The sequence below is a fragment of the Danaus plexippus genome, assembly GCF_018135715.1.
Source record: "Danaus plexippus chromosome 9 unlocalized genomic scaffold, MEX_DaPlex mxdp_24, whole genome shotgun sequence".
NCBI classification, from domain to species: Eukaryota; Metazoa; Arthropoda; class Insecta; order Lepidoptera; family Nymphalidae; genus Danaus; species Danaus plexippus.
Genome location: NW_026869847.1, coordinates 1,866,157 through 1,883,810, shown reverse-complemented (window position 1 = coordinate 1,883,810; position 17,654 = coordinate 1,866,157). Strand labels below are relative to the sequence as shown.

Here is a 17,654-nt window from a genome sequence, read left to right as displayed (position 1 = left end):
AAAATATGAACGAGATATCAAATTATTATCAGCGTGTAGTCCATGAAATAATATCAAAAGCACTCATAAATTTCTCTTTAGGACCACCTTTTATATGTATCAAGTTTCAAAATATAAACGAGAACAGGTGTTAAAAATGTATCATTTTAATTATTCAATGAAATAATTTTTCTGATAAGAATAAAAAAAAGATTTTTTTTTTGTAACGGAAGTCACTTCTGACACTTTTCGAAAATAGTTACAAGAAGGTTAAAAATTCCGAATGTGTCATGTTATTATAATAATACTTATGATATTTATGTTGAAATAAGGAAATATTGGTAGTTAAATAATAATTTATTATGAATCGAAAAACCGATAAAACAGTAATATGACATATACATGACACAGTCTTTGATTTTGATACTATACATTATTTGTCATATTTTACTCATACAGGTTAAAGGCAGATTTACGATATCTTTTTCTTAAAAATCTGATTCCTGAACGACTTCCTCCATCAATATATCGTTGTCCTCTGCACTCCTTCTGTTGATAGCCGCTCTCATGCTCTCTCGCATCATAGAACGGCGCTGTCGATATCGTTATTGGTAATTAAAAAACTATTATGATTAGGGATGACTTGTATTAGTAACAAATTTATAACTTACCACGCTCTGTCTGTACACCTCCTTTTTAGTTTCATTTAGTTTTTCCTTTGTCTTTCGTTGAAGAAATCCATACTAGAATGCATATTTACTAATAAATTGTACATATTCTTTAAAATAATTGAAACAATATTTTGTTACCTGTATTCTATATGGATATTATATATGTTATTTTAAAAAAGGAGGAAAAGTAACTTGATTGAGTAGATGTCGTTATTTATAGTAATTTTATGTCCGTGTAACTATTACCAAAAATCAAGTTACTAAAGTCCACGAGACATTTTGGAATAATACTGCTTATTGCAACAAAAATTTAAATAACATTATTTATATGACATGTCCTTGATGTAAGATAAATATGTGTAGCCATTGATAAACTTACTTCATATAAAATATATGCAATTATAATGAGAAGAAAGACGCCTAGGAAGGAGGATGCGAGAGTCACCCAAAGAGGAACTGTGGCCGCTTCGAAAGTCAGTGTTGTATTCAAGCTGAAAAATGAACTTAACACTATAAATAGTTACAATATATATTAAATATACTTTCCATTCTGGTTTTTTCCAAACGTTTGGATTTTACTTTGTAAGAAGTATAAGGTCGTCATTGTAGTTGAAGGTATTTTTACTTTTTAAGAGCGTCAAAAAAATATATAAGATTCGTTTCATAACAATCTCTAAGTAGTGCACGATTTTTTTGTTATTTCAAAAATGTTGTGTTCTTTACATAATATTTTTTTTAGGTTAAATACTTTTAATAGTACCTGTAACTAAGGCCTTACCTTAAAAATTTGTTTCCATCCCGAAGCAGCAATTCCATAGACGAGGTGACTGTGATATTCTGATCTTCACTGTCGAATTCTGAAACATGCAATATGAGTCCCTAATCTCAGATAAAATTAATAATCGTATAGATTTATACATACTTAAAGTATCCCTTGCAATATTCATGGCAACAACGACAACAACTTTTTCTTGTCTTCCCAGGTCACCTATTTTGCATAACACTCTTATTTTTTCTTCGGATCGGTTTTTATTGCCAATTTCACATTCGATTAAAGATGTGTATGCGTAAACCTACAAAAATATATTTGATGTATACAAATGTTACTTTTTGAATCCTGACTTATTAAATAGGCGAGGGGTGGGTACTATAAACAAAGGTATGTACCAAAGACATACATTTTGAAGGCTTCAATATTTTAATAGTTGTTAATGATTTAGATATTGTAATCGTAATCATTGCTTGCAAAACAACTGTTGTACTTATTAAAATTATAAGTTATTATGACATGATTAAGATTAAAAATTAGTGGTTAAGTGAGAATGTTATTTTTTACCTTTATTGGTGCATCTGAGTAGTCGATGAATTGGGAATTTTGTAAAACGATCTCACTTTGCACTCCTACCCAGTTGGTGAGACCGAAGTTGTATATCTAAGATAATATTTTTATTAACTTAGCTCAGAGGAAAGATCGGTTTATTAATAAACTAACTTTTACTCTACTCTCAAAGCTTTCAATGTTTTTAATTCTATCAGAAAACTTATAAAATTTCTTGGGAATAGCTACTAGCTATTTGACAAATTTGCATAATTTACAAGGTATGATTTTATTATATAGAAGAGTCACTATGCGTTGTTGATATATGCTAAAAATATTGGCACTAAGGTCAACGACTTATTTAACAGCTAACATAAACCGTCACAGTTTGGAATTAAAATAAATAGTTTTATATTACTATAAATATAATAGCAACAACAGTAATATTAAAATATTAGTCGCCATACCGTATACACATGATCAAATGATTTGCCCGTATGGAAATCATCAACAGTGATTGGTAACTTTTCATCAGGATTGGATTGGCTGAAAAAAGTATTTTATCTAAAGCTATTTTGAGAATCAGGTCCTTAATAATGACACCCCGGATTCTTACCTATTTGTTTTAAATGCAAGGTTTCAAAATTGAACTTATGCAGTCGTAGAAATTTTGAAGTTTAAAGTTTTTTCTTTATTCTGTTAAATTTTTCAGTCTGATCAAAATTGAAATGAAACATAAATAGCACTTCAGCTGATAGATGCAAATAAAATAATAACTCACCCCGTAATTACGACCATATAGTTGTAAGGTTTTAATTCGATAATTTTTTCGTAACTTGATACATTTTTTCCGCCACATTGTGGATATAAATCACAACGGACCGTAAGAGTGTCATGAATACTTGTCAAATAATCTGTTTCTATTAGAATTTCATTTATCTGTAAATAATAAATATTGCTAAGGAATATAAAACTGTATTTTTTGTTTCATTTAATAAGTATAAAACTTATAGTTGAGTCTAATTTAATTATGTAGCTATAGGAAAAGCATATTTTTCTGTCTTTTTTTAATGAAATCATATTTGAATTGTCCATTTTAAATCTTTCGCCAAACTGTGATGTTTCAAAATTGCGGTTATATTAACAAACCCAAAAGTCATTGGTGTTGATGACATGGTTGTGTCTGCAGACTAATCTGTCCAGCTCGCGTCTACACGAAGATGGATGTGCGATGACTCGCGCTCCTTCCACTACCAGATGCATACAGGCCGCATGTGCTGCACCACCCTCGTTTAATACTGCCAATGTAAACGTTTCTTGGTACGAAGAACCAATCATGTACGGTTGTCTGAAATGTGTAAAAAAATATTAATCATAAATCCAATACACTGACATCTTAATATCACTGAACTGATTTACGCCATTGAAGTAGATATGTTGAGGTGAAATTGCGGTTCTTGTAACGATGTATCGTCTTTCCACTTCTGTCCTTGTTGTTTTAAAACACTTTCATCACTCAAGAGGACTCTTGATGGGTCAAACTCAAGCGCTTCTTCTGGATCTTCTTTTAAAGATGCAGTTACTTCGTATGACATAATTTCGTAATCGAAACCCTAAAACCACATTTCATCTGAATAACTTATTATCATGATTCCTAAATATAAGTCACGAGTTGTTTAGAAAATTTTGCAACTAGTATTAGGTGTACCTAAAGATTTTTTTTATTATTATTATGTGTATAACTAAAACAAAGAGATCCGTTATTTACATATCTAAATAAAAAGACTATCGTTGTTACATTTCTAAACTTTAAGCTAAGCTAGGATTTATAATAATTATATTTTTGGTTCTTAATTATTTAAAGATAAGAATGAATTCATTAATCGAAACCTTTTCAGATCAAGAAAATAATGTTATTCTGTTTTTTTACACTACAAATAGCTTGTAATCATTTAAAAAATAATTAATTTGTGGTTTTTAATACAATCATTCTCTAAAGTCATATTTTATCACCCTACATTCAGTAATATAGCACCTATTCTGTTGCTAGCTATAACGAGTAATACTTGTGTCCAGGAATAAAAATATCTAATATGTAAAAAAATAATAATACTTTTTCAGCATCCTCATGCACTTCGAGTGTGAAGTTTTTACACAGCATCCTCTTTTCGGCCATGGAAACCTCGTATTGATACACACCATTTTTTGAGGTGACCGTTGTGAACGCTGCGTTTTTTAATTTCACTTCAATTACTATATCTGTAATAAGTAATGAATGTAGATACTCAAAGAATCATTAATGTCATGATTTTTAAATTAATTTTGTTACCTGCAGTTATATTTTCTGGCTTCAGAGGATAGACTCCATCGATACATGACGTTAATACAAATTCTTTGTCGCTCTTAAAACAAGTAAGATAATTAAAAATATTAATAATAATGTAAAGAAAAAAATTACTACTTTAATTTTCTTCACTATTCAATAAACTTGAACATCTACATAATAGTCTATAAGACTATATTTGCACGAATACCAATTCGTAATACCAAAATTATAACCATATAACTATTAGCAAGTTAGTTAAAAGAAGAGTTGCATATTTCTTGAAAAATTTCAATCAATTGTTTGACTCGAACAAGGTACGTTAAAAAGCTAAGTATTTCAGGTGACAAAATTCTTACCTCTTGATTTAAGTCTGCTTTCAGTATTACTTTAATAAAAGCGATAGTTTTGAAAATAACCACTTTGTTATCTTTGGGAGATCCTACAGCTAGTTCTATAAGAAAATATAAACACGTGTATTTTGTCTCGTGTATAAATTTTAAAAAAGATAAGGTTTTGAATATACCTTTACAACCGTTCCCATCCAAGTCTTCCAATATTGTTAGGCTGAATCCAAAGGATTGGAAACCCTTGGGTTGAATTTTTCTCGGTTGAGATAATCCATCCAGAACACCAGACCCAGAGAAGAAATACACTGCACCGATTCCGTCTTCAAAGGGTGCTGCTACGACAATCTCTGGAAAAAATTAATTTGTGTTGGAAATTTTCCCTTAATTAGTACAAATTTTTTATATTATGGTCTCTTTAAAAAGTGATTTTATCTTACCATCTTTATTATCTCCATCTATATCACCAAGACTAGCGATAGCGTGACCAAAGTAGCTTCCACTAGATAAACCTTTGATTTTTCGTTTTAGGAGCATTTTCTGAAATTATTATTTAAATATAACTAAAGCTTTTTACGACCCTTTCCCTTTTAGTCGGATACTATCAATACTCCCGACATTTCAATAGTTGTTAGGTTGGTAAATTGGTAATTTGGTAATCTTAGTATCAATAGGCAATAGCTACTCGCTACGAGGTGGACTGCAGGCTATTTTATAGTTCTTTAACATTATACCAAATATTTCTTTGTATTATCCAATATAACATACCTTCGAACCTTCTTCTGTTTGATCCAAATAAACGTAGACGGCTCCCACATCGTAATTGTAAGTTTTGTCGAAATACGCTGGAGCTCCTACCAACAAGGCTTTCGTTCCTAGATGGGCTGGACATAGAGCTGCGCCGAAAATCGAACCAATTTCTATATCTTTTATAATACCTATATTTTGAAGCTTCGAGTCAAAAAAATAAACCTGAAATAATTTTATAGTTATAATAGCGTTATTTCACATATGCGCGTTATTTAAAATATATTTTCTATTAAAACCTTTCCAAATCCAAACGTAGCACTGATTGCGTAGACTGTGCTCTGATCAAAAAACTCTCCTATAGCTAAGCTGTAACCTAAGGATTGAAAAAATATATATTATTATGAAATTATTCATCTTTCAAAACTTTAAAATCCATTCACTACCGTAATTATGACGGGCTATGTTTTCTTGGTTCATTTTATATATGAGTTTAGGGAAGTCTTTGCTGTAAGGATCTTCATATAACACCACACGACCTTAAAATATAAAACAGTGAATGTTAATTTTATTTTACGTTTAAGCATAAATGTAATTCAAATGACGTGAAGAATATGTATAATCAAAAAATTATAAACAAGTTGTCCTAGTATACTAGAAGTAAATTTTAAATAAATGAGTTACCTGTCAACATCGCTGGTGATCCTATTAGGACTTGACCAGAGTTTGCTAGGTCTATACTCCAACCCATGGAGTCAAGATTTTCTCCTGGAAAATATTTATAACAATATGAGCAATCTCGTATGAAATTAAATTTAGTACGTAAAAAATTACAATGTCATTTTTATTAAAATTCTTATTTCCTTTAAACAATATATTTTAGTTGTCAACTAACCAAATGTTTTTGCTCTTATGGATCGGTCTTCACTACTCATGTGTGCGAGTCTTCTAGATATATATGTATCCGAATCCGTATATTCAAATAAGACACAGAGCCCTAGTGTTGCTGGGTATTGTGTACGAACTGAAATCCATTATTTTGTTCAATTTATTCGCTATAAATATTTTTTTGACAATATACAAACGAAATGATATACTCGTAAATAATTGTTTGTTATGAGATATATTTCAAAGTCATAAATCTTTAAATGTAATGATGATATAGAGAATGAAACGAATGAGCGAAAACATGAAGAATAAATGAACAAACGAATGAATGAAGAAATTTATATTTATTAATTTTGTAAGTTACTTGGCTTTCGGATTGTCTTCAGTTCTGCGTATCGTGGGGCGCATGTCTGTAAATAATGGCATTTGAATAATTTACGTAAATAGTCAATTATTTTTAATCTTATAACAGACAGATCAATACATCGAAAAATTTACTTACAACAAAGAAATTTGAATTAGCCTTCACTGTAGCACCGAGCCAGAAGTTATGTTTGATAGTTGGCGCTAAAAAAAAAAATTAAATGCGTCATGGATGTGCCGAAATCAGAAAATCTTTAGTTTAATTATCAGGTACATAGAGATTGATTTTGAGACCCTAGGAAAGTTACTTATGGGAGGATATCTGAATTACTTTTCAATCTTAAACGTTTCGGTTTAAGTCTTAGTGGTAATAAAATTGAACTAAAAAAATTTTTTGAATCTGTCTGACCTTTTACAACACCCATCTTAATTTAGTATCAGGAGATGGAATAATAACGAATTAAAAGTTATTTGAACGTCCGTGGCAGACAATATGAATCAAGGCGATGAACGTAGGACAAAATCAGTTACAGAATCTTGTTATAGCAAACTGTCTAAAATGTTCCCATTATTAAGAGATGAGATTGAGTGGTAGCAATACATATTTGGTCGTATAATAGTTAATTTATTATTATATATTAATTGTAATATTTTTATTTAGGTTTAAAATGTTCTAAAGACAAAAATATGTATCCGTTACGTTGTAAAATAACTGTTCTTACTTCGTGGTAGAAGTTTTGGGTCCAGGGAAACAGTTTCAATTTTTGAAGAATTCAAGGACATTGTAAAAACTTGTCCATTCTCGTTTTCAAGCGGTGACGAGATAATCAATCTGAAAATAATAATTATAATAATTGGCAATAAAATAATTGAGTACGTTATATTTTAACGTAAACTTTCGTAGCAGTATTTTTTTTGTATTTTTGTACGATACCTTCGAAACCCTGATTGGTAAGCTAGGCTGTAGCCAAACAAAGAATTAGTTTTGTTTGTATCGTGTCGGTAAATCTTCATGGAGGCGAGATGGATGTAGCCTTGACATACTGTTATTATATATAGAACGACCAAATTAAATATACCTAGAAAGCAAACAATGTCTATTCATGAAATATGTTTAAAAACAATGGTAAATTATCTACGAAACGACAATACTACTAACCGAAAATCATACCGACGTTATATCACTATTAGTAAACGTTTAAAATGACATCTCATGATATAAATTTCAAAGCAAGAACAAAAACTGAGTAATATCAGTTTATAATTTACCGGATTGTAATAAGTGTTGGTTTTCCTTAGCGTCGGCTCTGAAAATAATTACGTTTGTGATAAGAGTTAGTACCGAAAAAGCAACCATAATTAATATCTTATACTTTATATGTTACATTAAAATTAATTGTATTATTTTAGTATAAATATATAAAATGATTTAATTGAATATTTAGATGCCTAAATGAATATTGACAGAAGAATAACATTTTATATGTCAAAGAATTATAATGAAATCTCCTAAAACAACATTAGTGTTACAATGGAAGTAATGTTTTTTCGATTGAGGAAAACAGCATTATTTTTATCAGTGGCTCTGAAGCAGTAGCTTTTGTGAAGCGCTGTTTAAATATTTTCCTCGAGTCGAGTATATAATTTTAAAAATACATTACTGAAGTATTTATAATCTTCATAGTTTTGTCGGGATTCAAATGATTTTATTATGAAGGGTGAGTTTGAAATCATTTTTATGTACCAGAATATAAAATTCTCTACATCTTTTTTCCCCCTTCATCCGCTCATGTAAAACATTTTTCAGGCATATATTTAATTATTTTCAATCTGCTATGTAATGAGGTTTCCTCCGGTGGGTATTATTTTCATGAACCTTCGTATATTGAATTGACTTCATCCGGAAAGGACTTTGATTTCGGATTTTCACTTGATTACCAAATTAAAACTAATAGTTTAGGTAAGTTTTATTTCCCAGTTTCAATAAAATAAATACAAAGTGAAATTTAAGTTTCTGGAACATGTGTAATTATGATAGTTTATTAATTTGTTACTAAATTGCATTCGGATATTAGTGGTTGGTGCACCCAAGAGTGATTTGGACGGAAAAGTTTTTACATGTCCTCTGTCAAATATAACAAACAGCCGGAACGGAGGTGTAAAATGTCAGGAAGCATCTATTAATATGGACAGAGTTGCATCAGATTTCAGAAAACGTAAGTAGGTTTTAGTTACATATTCAGATAGGAAATATATTTCATAGAAATAAATGAGAAAGCTCGGTTAATTTGCTCTTATTTTATAATGTTTATTGCTTTTATACATATCTTTTTCTTTCAAACTTCTTAAATCATATTGGAATTGTATATGTCAATCCTTTAACATAAATGTTATTTAATTGTACACGTGTAACAATAATGATCAAACTACACCATATTTTTATGGTTTGATAAATAAAAATAGTAATTATTTATGTATCAAAAACAATATGTAATATAATAGGCGGAATAATTCATTTTACAGCCCCAAGTGGAGGGAATGAACACCAATGCCACCTTGGATCATCTTTGGCTGTTACTGACGCTTATTTTTTCGTAAGTTAAACAATATTTTAAATGTAAGAAAATGTACCATGCATGTATCTCTGTTTTTTTTTTTTTTTACAATTAAGCGCTGAGGTAAATTTTTAAACCATATTAAAGTAATATTGTAATTCACGTAGACAGAAGAATTTTGGTTTCGGTGAACGGGTACAAAATTTGAAGATAAATCATATTATCTTAAGCTACGCCTTTTTTTTGCTGTAAAGTTTAAATAATTTATAAGTTATCAAGCGGGAGGGTCTAGAGACTTTGTGGTAGTTTGAGTTATTAGTTAGAAATAGGTTAAACTTCTCCAAATTATTTAAATAAACTATCTAATCAAACTAATTTTAACTCTATAGACTTGTGCTCCTTTGTGTTCAAAATATCTTCGATTATCAAACGGTTCTTTAGTGTTCGGAACTTTCGGCACATGTTTTGTGTATGATGGTGAAAATGCCACGAGATACTGTGGTCTTCTCGAAAAGTACGAACATAGAATAAAACCTATAGCAGCTGTTGGTAAGTCTTACTTATTAAGTTTTTGGTACGAATTTAAACCGCTTAATCTATTTGTCACATATTTTTAAACATCTCGTTACTTTTAGATAAATTTTATGGAGGTGTAGGATGGACAACATTTTCGGATTACAACAATAATATTATCCTAATAGCGAAGTCTATTCTAAAAGTAAGTAGTATTACTTACATAGAAATGGACTCTCCTCTTAATCCAGTCGAAGAGGTGCCAATGCATAGCTCGTTAAATATATTTTATTACAAAGGTATGTAAAGTTTTCTAAGCGTATCATATTTGAATTTGAGATTCATGATTAATCACTGTTTGTAGGTCGAGCTTTTGCGACTGGAAAATTTTTCAATGATAAAAGAAATCTATATGCGTTCAGTATGAAAAAAGAAAAGCAAACAGGAGCGGTAAGAAAAACAAACTTGATATAAAGAAACGAACAGAAATATAGTTAGTTACTAAGAGAAAATAATCATGTACATATTTCAGATTGCTTTCCTATACTACGACAAGAATCTTCCAAAGAAATTACAAGTGTTAAAAGATAACAGAAATCCTATTTTAATCTTAGATAACAAGTCTGTGTCAATGTTTGGTACTTCCTTGCATAGTGTGGACATAAATGGAGATGATTTCTCAGAGCTTATTGTTGGGGCTCCAGGCTTTTCTCAGATAGATGGTGGCTATGAGAACGGTGCTATATATTTATATGAAGGTGGAGGGCCAGTAAGTTACATTTTCATATTATCAAACAAGGCTATTTTAAAGTATCTGAATATTATAAATTACCCAAATCACATAAGTATGATATTCTACAGCACAGAAAATAAAATTATGTGAAATTATAGCTAAAAGCATCGATAAAAAAAATATAACCGAATCAGTTCCCATAAACTGGAATTATAGGCACATACATTGATACATTAAAGATTACGTTAAAAAGTACTAGTAAATGGGAGAGTAATAAAATAAAAAAAATTATAGGATCCATTTTTTCTGATGGTTATTTTAGATTATGGAGAGAAGAGAACCGACACATCGTATTAAAGGAACCAAAGATGGTGCTCGCTTCGGTTCATCCATAGCTTCCACTGATCTGGACGAAGATGGTTTACCAGGTAATAGGTTTTCCAGCAGCCGATCCAAGTCAGCTTAGGTTTTGAGGCAATAGAAGTAGTAGAATAATGCAGCGTAGAAGTGTAAGGCGGCAAACTAGCTTTGGTAGTGGATAGTGCATATTGTTTTGATTATTTTGAAGGTTTGTCTTTTGTAAACCCTAAAAAAAATTGTTTGGTCGGAACAGATATTAAGTTAAATCTTTTAAAAAATATTTTATAAATAAATACGAATAAAAAATAAGTAACTTATTTTTTATTTACTATATTTAAATATAAAGTAACGAAAAATTTCAGAAATTTTCGTGAGTGCACCTTACGAAAATGGAGGCGCTGGTGCTGTATACATTCTTTTAGGATACGAGGTCAAGAAATTACTTCGGAGTACCGTTAAGGAAACCTCATTATCTAGCTTCATGTATTCACAAACATTACAAATATCCGAATTTAAATCCTTCGGCTACAGTCTTCATGCATTTAACAGAAACGGTGTAAATTGTGAGTTAACCTTTTTATTAATCATAATTCCCTATTAAGCGTGTTTGGAATCAATTTTTTTTTATTACGTTCCAGTTTTAAGTGTGGGTGCGCCAGCCAGTGGTCAGATTGCAATATATCGTAGCATATCCTTTATCAACGCTACTTTATCAATGTACCTAGAAGGGGATAGGGTAATAAAATATATAATATAACAAAAAATACATATAAACGATCCGACCAGCTTTTAGTTTATACAAGAACAGTGTTTTACATTATTTTAAAGCAGCTTTTATTTATAAATTATGCTTCAATCTTCTATTAAAGCTTGTGTTAGGAACAATATATATATGTTATTCAAATAACAAAAATCTTATCTTTTAAAGATTTAATTTACTTAATAACTGGTGATACATTACACTCATTTTAAATTGATAAACAAATAAAATGAAATAAATTTACAGGCAGTTCGGGAACAAGATGAAAATTTCATAGCCGTCATAAAAATTCATCTGGGCTATCCCGAAATTATATTAGATACAGATATAAGTGAGTCGCTAGTGTTATTTGGTATTGTGTTTAAAGACTGTTTATTTTTATATATGTTTTAAAATATTACTTTTTAAAAATATACAAATTCTAATTGTCAATTTTTGATGAACTCTATGTGATTAAAAACACCACTTCATTAATGCACAAACATTAAAAAAGGGGGAATATTATTTACCACAAATGAACATGATTGTTAACCCAAAATTTAAAGCCAAAGATTGACTATTAAAGTAAAAATCAAAGCTCATATTCATGCAGGCTTAACCGATATAGATATTCTATTTGAAATTCTAACTGTTCCAATCAATGGAGCTCTTTGTCTTCTAATAATCTCAAGGGATAATTAAAGGTATGTGCCCTTTCTTCGTACCTTGATTCCAAATATCTAGAATTCAAATAGAATTGGATCTGTGACTGCACATTTCAAAGGCATTTTTAGCTTCCTACTACCATATAATGCCCCAAAAATAAGTACCTTGATACACAAAAGAATGCCTGTCTAAAATATCCAAATCTGAGGAACCTTCTAACCAAAACTTACTGGAATTCGAAGTCGTGGATGTTAATTGTTGAACACCTTAAGATATACAGTTTATTTATAGAATTATTCCTGTGTACGGAGCTGTCTGGAGACGAAGCTAAGATTCAGAATAAAACAATTATCGAGTTCAATTTATCAAAGGAAAAACCCACCGAACTCAAATTTAATATTGTCGTATTGTTGGTAAGTTTATTATTATTTATTAAAGTTATATCATCAATTTTAATACAGATATTCTAAGGATGACATATAACAGTCAAATTTTAGTTTTCTAGCTAAAAATAGACACAGCATTCCCTTATTAATTAATATTTTAACGAACAGTTTGTCTAATGGATGTTAGATGTCAATATTTATCTTAAAGGATAATTAAATATGCCCATTAATTTATTACTAAAAAAAAATTATACTAGTAACTAAAATATAATGTTTTTTTTTATTAACTTAAGCATATCCTTGAAAAAAACATTTTTTAGGCTAGGAGAGGCCCGGGAGATTATAAGATCACTGCCAAAGTGAAAACGGATTTGGAAATGTCTAAAGAACGTAATATTATACCAAAAGGTAAATCTAAACTTAGCATTTTAGATGTTTTAAATTTTGAATTTTCCGCTTAGTATTAGTTATATTGTAATTTGCCTATAGAATTCAATAAGTCATTAGTGATGATAACTCCGCAAAGTAATAGAGAGGCTGTTTTGGAAGTGTCGCGACACTGTAAGGGCGATGAATGTGTTCCCCAACTGTCTACTTATTTGGAATGGTCTGGCAGGTACAGATATATGTAAATAATAATAATAATTAAAAATTTCAAATAATAATTCCTTAAAATTCAGAGTCAAAGTTTAGGTAAAGTAAATAATGAGATATTGGATTTAGACAAGTTTCAAAGACGAATAAATTAGACATAATATCTTTGTAGGTCACCTGACACATACCTGTTAGGTTCGAGTGTGAAAGAGACCATGAGGATAAGTATTTTGAACGAAGGCAGCAATACGTACGATTCTTGTGCTTGGATAAAAGTTACTGGAGCTCAGGTTAGAAAAATTTTATTTTGATAATTCCATGGTATTTATCAGAGATCTTGGAAGTAGTTTTTCAGAAGACCTTATTCCTTTTATAATTTATTTCTGTTACCCAGAAAAACAACTTTTTTTCCTAGGTTGCAGTATTAGCATGTGTCCAAATCGATGACACTTGGTATAAGTGTGATTTACGAATTGAAAGGGATGCAACGGTAAGTGAATAGAAGATTCTAATTTTAATATTTTCAAAGTTTAAAAAATATGTATTCAGTTTCGTTTATTATCATTTTTACTATCTTAGAAGTTAGTATGTTATGGTTATCCTTAGAAGTTATTTAATATTAGTCCCCTTTTTTAAACTTCTCTCCCTTGATTTTTTACTGTCTTCTTAAGTGTTTCTCTGGTAAGATGTCTAGTGCTCGACCTGGGAATCGGGTGTGGGTTCAACGATCAAGAAAATTTGGTGAAACGATTGTCTGCTAGCCGCCCACACGAAACCTATTCTCTGCGTTTATAACAAAATTGAACGACTTAAAAAGAAAGAAAAAGTTTTTTACAGCGGCTTGCCCTTCTAAATTTGGGGTTTTTGCAATACTAGGAAAAAGTCTTTTATAAAAAATCAAGAAAGACTCTCTGCCTAATGCATTGTAATATTTAATTTACCCCATTTCTAATCTCAAACGTAAATAATCGAGAGGTTCCGGTGTACATAGAATGTATTAATGTATATACGCTATATAGGCTCTGACAGACTAGGCTATTGCTGCTTCCTCAATTTCGACGACGGTACTCTCTATGACAGCTCCATATCAGGATGAACGTACGCTACTTTAAATCGGTCGTGATGTGGATGAAAAAAATGTTATGAGCCCCAATTGTTTTAAATTGTTAAAGATATTTCTATATTTTTCCTTCATGTTGGAGAAAGAAAAAATGCAACTTTTAAATAAACCGATGACCAAAAAAGAGTCATTGTCCTACAGGAGAGCTGAAATAGTTATAACATGTCTAAAATTTATACTAAGTGACGAAGTTTTGAATAATAAAAAAACTTTCAAATAGATTGCTTCCTGTGTTAAACAAACAGTTTCTTGTCTTTGATTTTCAATAATTTCCGCGATAGCTTGTCTTTGACCACTACATTACTCAACCAAAAACTCTTTTTTCTAGAGTACTATTGACATACAGTTTGATTTGAGCCACCCCACTAACATGGAAGAAAGCCTTAATATCAAAGTCCTTTTATTCAACCACTGTGCGTCCTTAAGTTCGAACGCAACTTCAGAAGAAAACAAGAAAATTACTTACAAATTAACTTCTGAAAACCTATACGTTGAAGGGTAATATATTTTTTCAATTAACCTACACCGTTTAAAAGTTTCCATTAAATATTAGACACTGAAAAAACGTGCCGTGTACGTAACTATATACATATATGTATATATTTGTGAACATATTTTTTTTATTTTTTTAACCAGTATAGAATAGAATTAAAATGATATTTTGATAGAATTTTTATACACATAAAAGAAGAGCAACAAAGATAAAAATACTAGTAACTCTCCAAAGATTCCGAGATATGGCAAGTTATATAGTGAAGGCAAAAGAGGAAAACTATGTTAAATTATAGCAATTAAATAATTTTGTCCACAAAATAAGTATTACTGTCACACCGATAACTATTTTAGGTCGTCCATGGATCGAAACTTCACAGAGAGTGAACTTAAAGATTTGGGAACAAATGATACTATAAGCGTTCACGAAACCTATAAGGTGAATATTTTTAATACTGAACATATTTTTAATAATAATAATGTTCATTTGCCTAACGAGTCTTTGTGTTTATTTTAGATAACGAATAATGCTTCGATATACTGGAAGTCTGTGAAAGTTGTACTATCATTACCGAATTTGAATTTCATGCAGGATTACTTAGTAAGTAATTTTTCACATCATTTTATATTTTGCTAAAAAATTTATATTTTCATTGTTAGTTATTAATTTTAAAAAAGTTTGTTTTTGTATTTTAATGAATAGCAATCTTAATTTGTGCCTTTTTCAGATTGTGGATGAAACTAATTGTAAAACGAACAAAACGACTGAAACATTGAAGATACAATGCTTTATTAATATTGATTCAAACTCGACTTATTTCATACGGACTATTGCTAGTTTATTTAAATCAAAAATGAGTGAGTGATAATAAATTATTGTCTGTAGGTTTTTTATGAGAACGTGAATGAAAATGTTATATAACTATTAGATTTAAGCCTCACCATTACTTTATTTTTTTTTTGCCACAGTTATTGTGTTTCATATTTTTTGCCTAATATACTTTTAGGTTCACACTTTGAGAAAAGGCAGTTGATTTTGAATTCAACTCTCATGCTTTTTATGTTACCAACCACAGAAAAAAAAACTAACGGGTAAGAATTATAACTTTATGTGAGAAACTTCAAATTTTTAAATAATTCTCTTATCAAGGACATAAGAAATATAGAAGAAACAATAATTTTAACAAATTTTAGGAGATTTGAGTGAATTCTAAAGTTTTATGTGTTCTTGGCAGTTGTTGAACAGACTTAATTGAATGTTTTTTTTTCAAAAATTTATTGTTATTTTGTAAAATCCGAACTTTTCATACTTGAATAACCTATTTTAATTACGCAGATTTTCAACGAGAATGTTTTTGCAAAAAGATTCTGAATTTTGGGAAAGCGAAACATTCATAATAACCGTATCTACAATAGCGGGCTTAATAATAGTGGTCATTATAGCTGCGATTCTATTTAAGGTTTGTTATTTTTGTTTTAATTTGCTTTTGCACGATATATACATTGCATTTCATTTTATGACCAGCTTATTTAAATCCTAATTATTGATCGTAATCGACGTTGTTTATCCATAAAAAAATCTAATTTACCACATCTTTTTAATCAAAAGAAAGGTCAATGCTCAATATTCGAAATATTGTGAACTCCGAATATATCTTAAATATTTATAGAAATGGTAACCCTGAGATAAAAATAGTTTTAAAGATAATGCAATAACTTTAGAGTTTACGTGTTTCCCTTTAAAGTTATAATAAAAAGATTTTATCTTTGCTTTTGATTTAAGTAATAAGTTAATTGAAAGATCGTCGCTTTCAGATGGGCTTCTTTGTAAGAAAAGAGAAAAAGAAGTTAAACAATCTCAGAGACTCAATAAGGAAAGGAACGTTTGTAAGTAGATTTGTGTAGTTTTTTCTATTATTTTATTATTATTAAAAATACATTTCGGTGATTTTTTTAGGTTCGTTTAAATTTATCCTCCTTTCGAATGTACTGTTAGATGTAAATCGTTCATACTTTTTAAAATTGCATAACAAAATGTGATACATAATAAGTTATTTGTATGTATATTGCTGTATTACCTTCGGGCAACATTCATGAAGATTAATTAACTATATCTTATTTATCCTGACATTTCACTTCAATTAAGTTATGACAATGCAATGCGATTGACATTCTGATTTACAAATCTATCAGTAACGGCTAATTGATTAAAAATATTGTTGACAATGAAAAAGTATTATGTCTATGTATGTATTATATTACGTATAATTTTTGTTTTGTAGCGACGTCCTTCTGCACCAAATAGTAGTGAAGCAAGATGTTCTTCAGCAGAAATACAGACAAAGGAAAATTAGTAATTCCATATAACAACAATATTTATCATTAGTGTTCATAATTTATCTAATTATGAACATTATTTTTAATTAGTGTTAACATTAAAATACTATTTAATTCCTTATATTAGGAATTGACACTTTGCATAATATTTTTTTTATTAATAAGATGATTGCCTTCGCTTACAGTGGATAAGTTTCAGTTTGTTTGTTTTGTAATACAGATGTATATTTGTAAATAAGTAAGTATATTATTAGTTTCGAAATTGAGTAAATAAAATATTAAAAGAGTGATAGATGTTGGTCAAATAAATGTATTATAAATTAAAATAAATGATTAGTTATATGTTGACAATGTTTATGAGTTATGATAAAATTAGTCAGTTACATTGAATGGGACGGTACAAACTGAATACAAATAAACTTAGGGTTAAATAAATAACAGTAAAGTTGGAAACTCGATATTACATTTTGAGAATATTACTCAAAAAACTTTATAAAACATGAGTTAACATAAAACAACGGTG

The 17,654-nt window shown here is 29.6% G+C and overlaps 2 protein-coding genes across 2 annotated transcripts; one reads left to right on the top strand and one right to left on the bottom strand.

Moving 5' to 3' along the window:
• Positions 1-317: 317 nt before the first annotated feature.
• Positions 318-7,951, bottom strand: LOC116767733 (integrin alpha-PS5-like). The gene is made up of 25 exons (XM_032658192.2): positions 7,796-7,951; positions 7,571-7,715; positions 7,359-7,468; positions 6,776-6,840; positions 6,638-6,683; positions 6,281-6,409; positions 6,070-6,153; positions 5,832-5,924; positions 5,685-5,761; positions 5,407-5,610; positions 5,079-5,178; positions 4,818-4,988; positions 4,651-4,745; positions 4,298-4,370; positions 4,082-4,227; positions 3,388-3,581; positions 3,118-3,316; positions 2,750-2,907; positions 2,436-2,514; positions 1,987-2,082; positions 1,573-1,723; positions 1,429-1,507; positions 1,030-1,141; positions 651-722; positions 318-572 (listed from the first exon to the last, which is right to left on the bottom strand). The coding sequence occupies exons 1-25, from the start codon at positions 7,803-7,805 to the stop codon at positions 468-470; spliced, it is 2,793 nt and encodes a 930-aa protein (XP_032514083.2). The 5' UTR covers positions 7,806-7,951; the 3' UTR covers positions 318-467.
• A 254-nt stretch (positions 7,952-8,205) lies between these two features.
• Positions 8,206-17,649, top strand: LOC116767669 (integrin alpha-9-like). Its single transcript, XM_032658099.2, has 25 exons — positions 8,206-8,354; positions 8,444-8,596; positions 8,712-8,852; positions 9,160-9,230; positions 9,581-9,740; positions 9,827-10,003; positions 10,069-10,154; positions 10,237-10,473; positions 10,760-10,865; positions 11,160-11,360; positions 11,436-11,533; positions 11,804-11,888; positions 12,494-12,615; positions 12,909-12,996; positions 13,078-13,204; positions 13,355-13,472; positions 13,598-13,672; positions 14,631-14,800; positions 15,149-15,233; positions 15,312-15,395; positions 15,523-15,652; positions 15,802-15,886; positions 16,131-16,254; positions 16,610-16,681; positions 17,077-17,649. Exons 1-25 carry the CDS (start codon positions 8,348-8,350, stop codon positions 17,146-17,148), a joined length of 2,874 nt encoding a protein of 957 aa, XP_032513990.2. The 5' UTR covers positions 8,206-8,347; the 3' UTR covers positions 17,149-17,649.
• Positions 17,650-17,654: the final 5 nt, after the last annotated feature.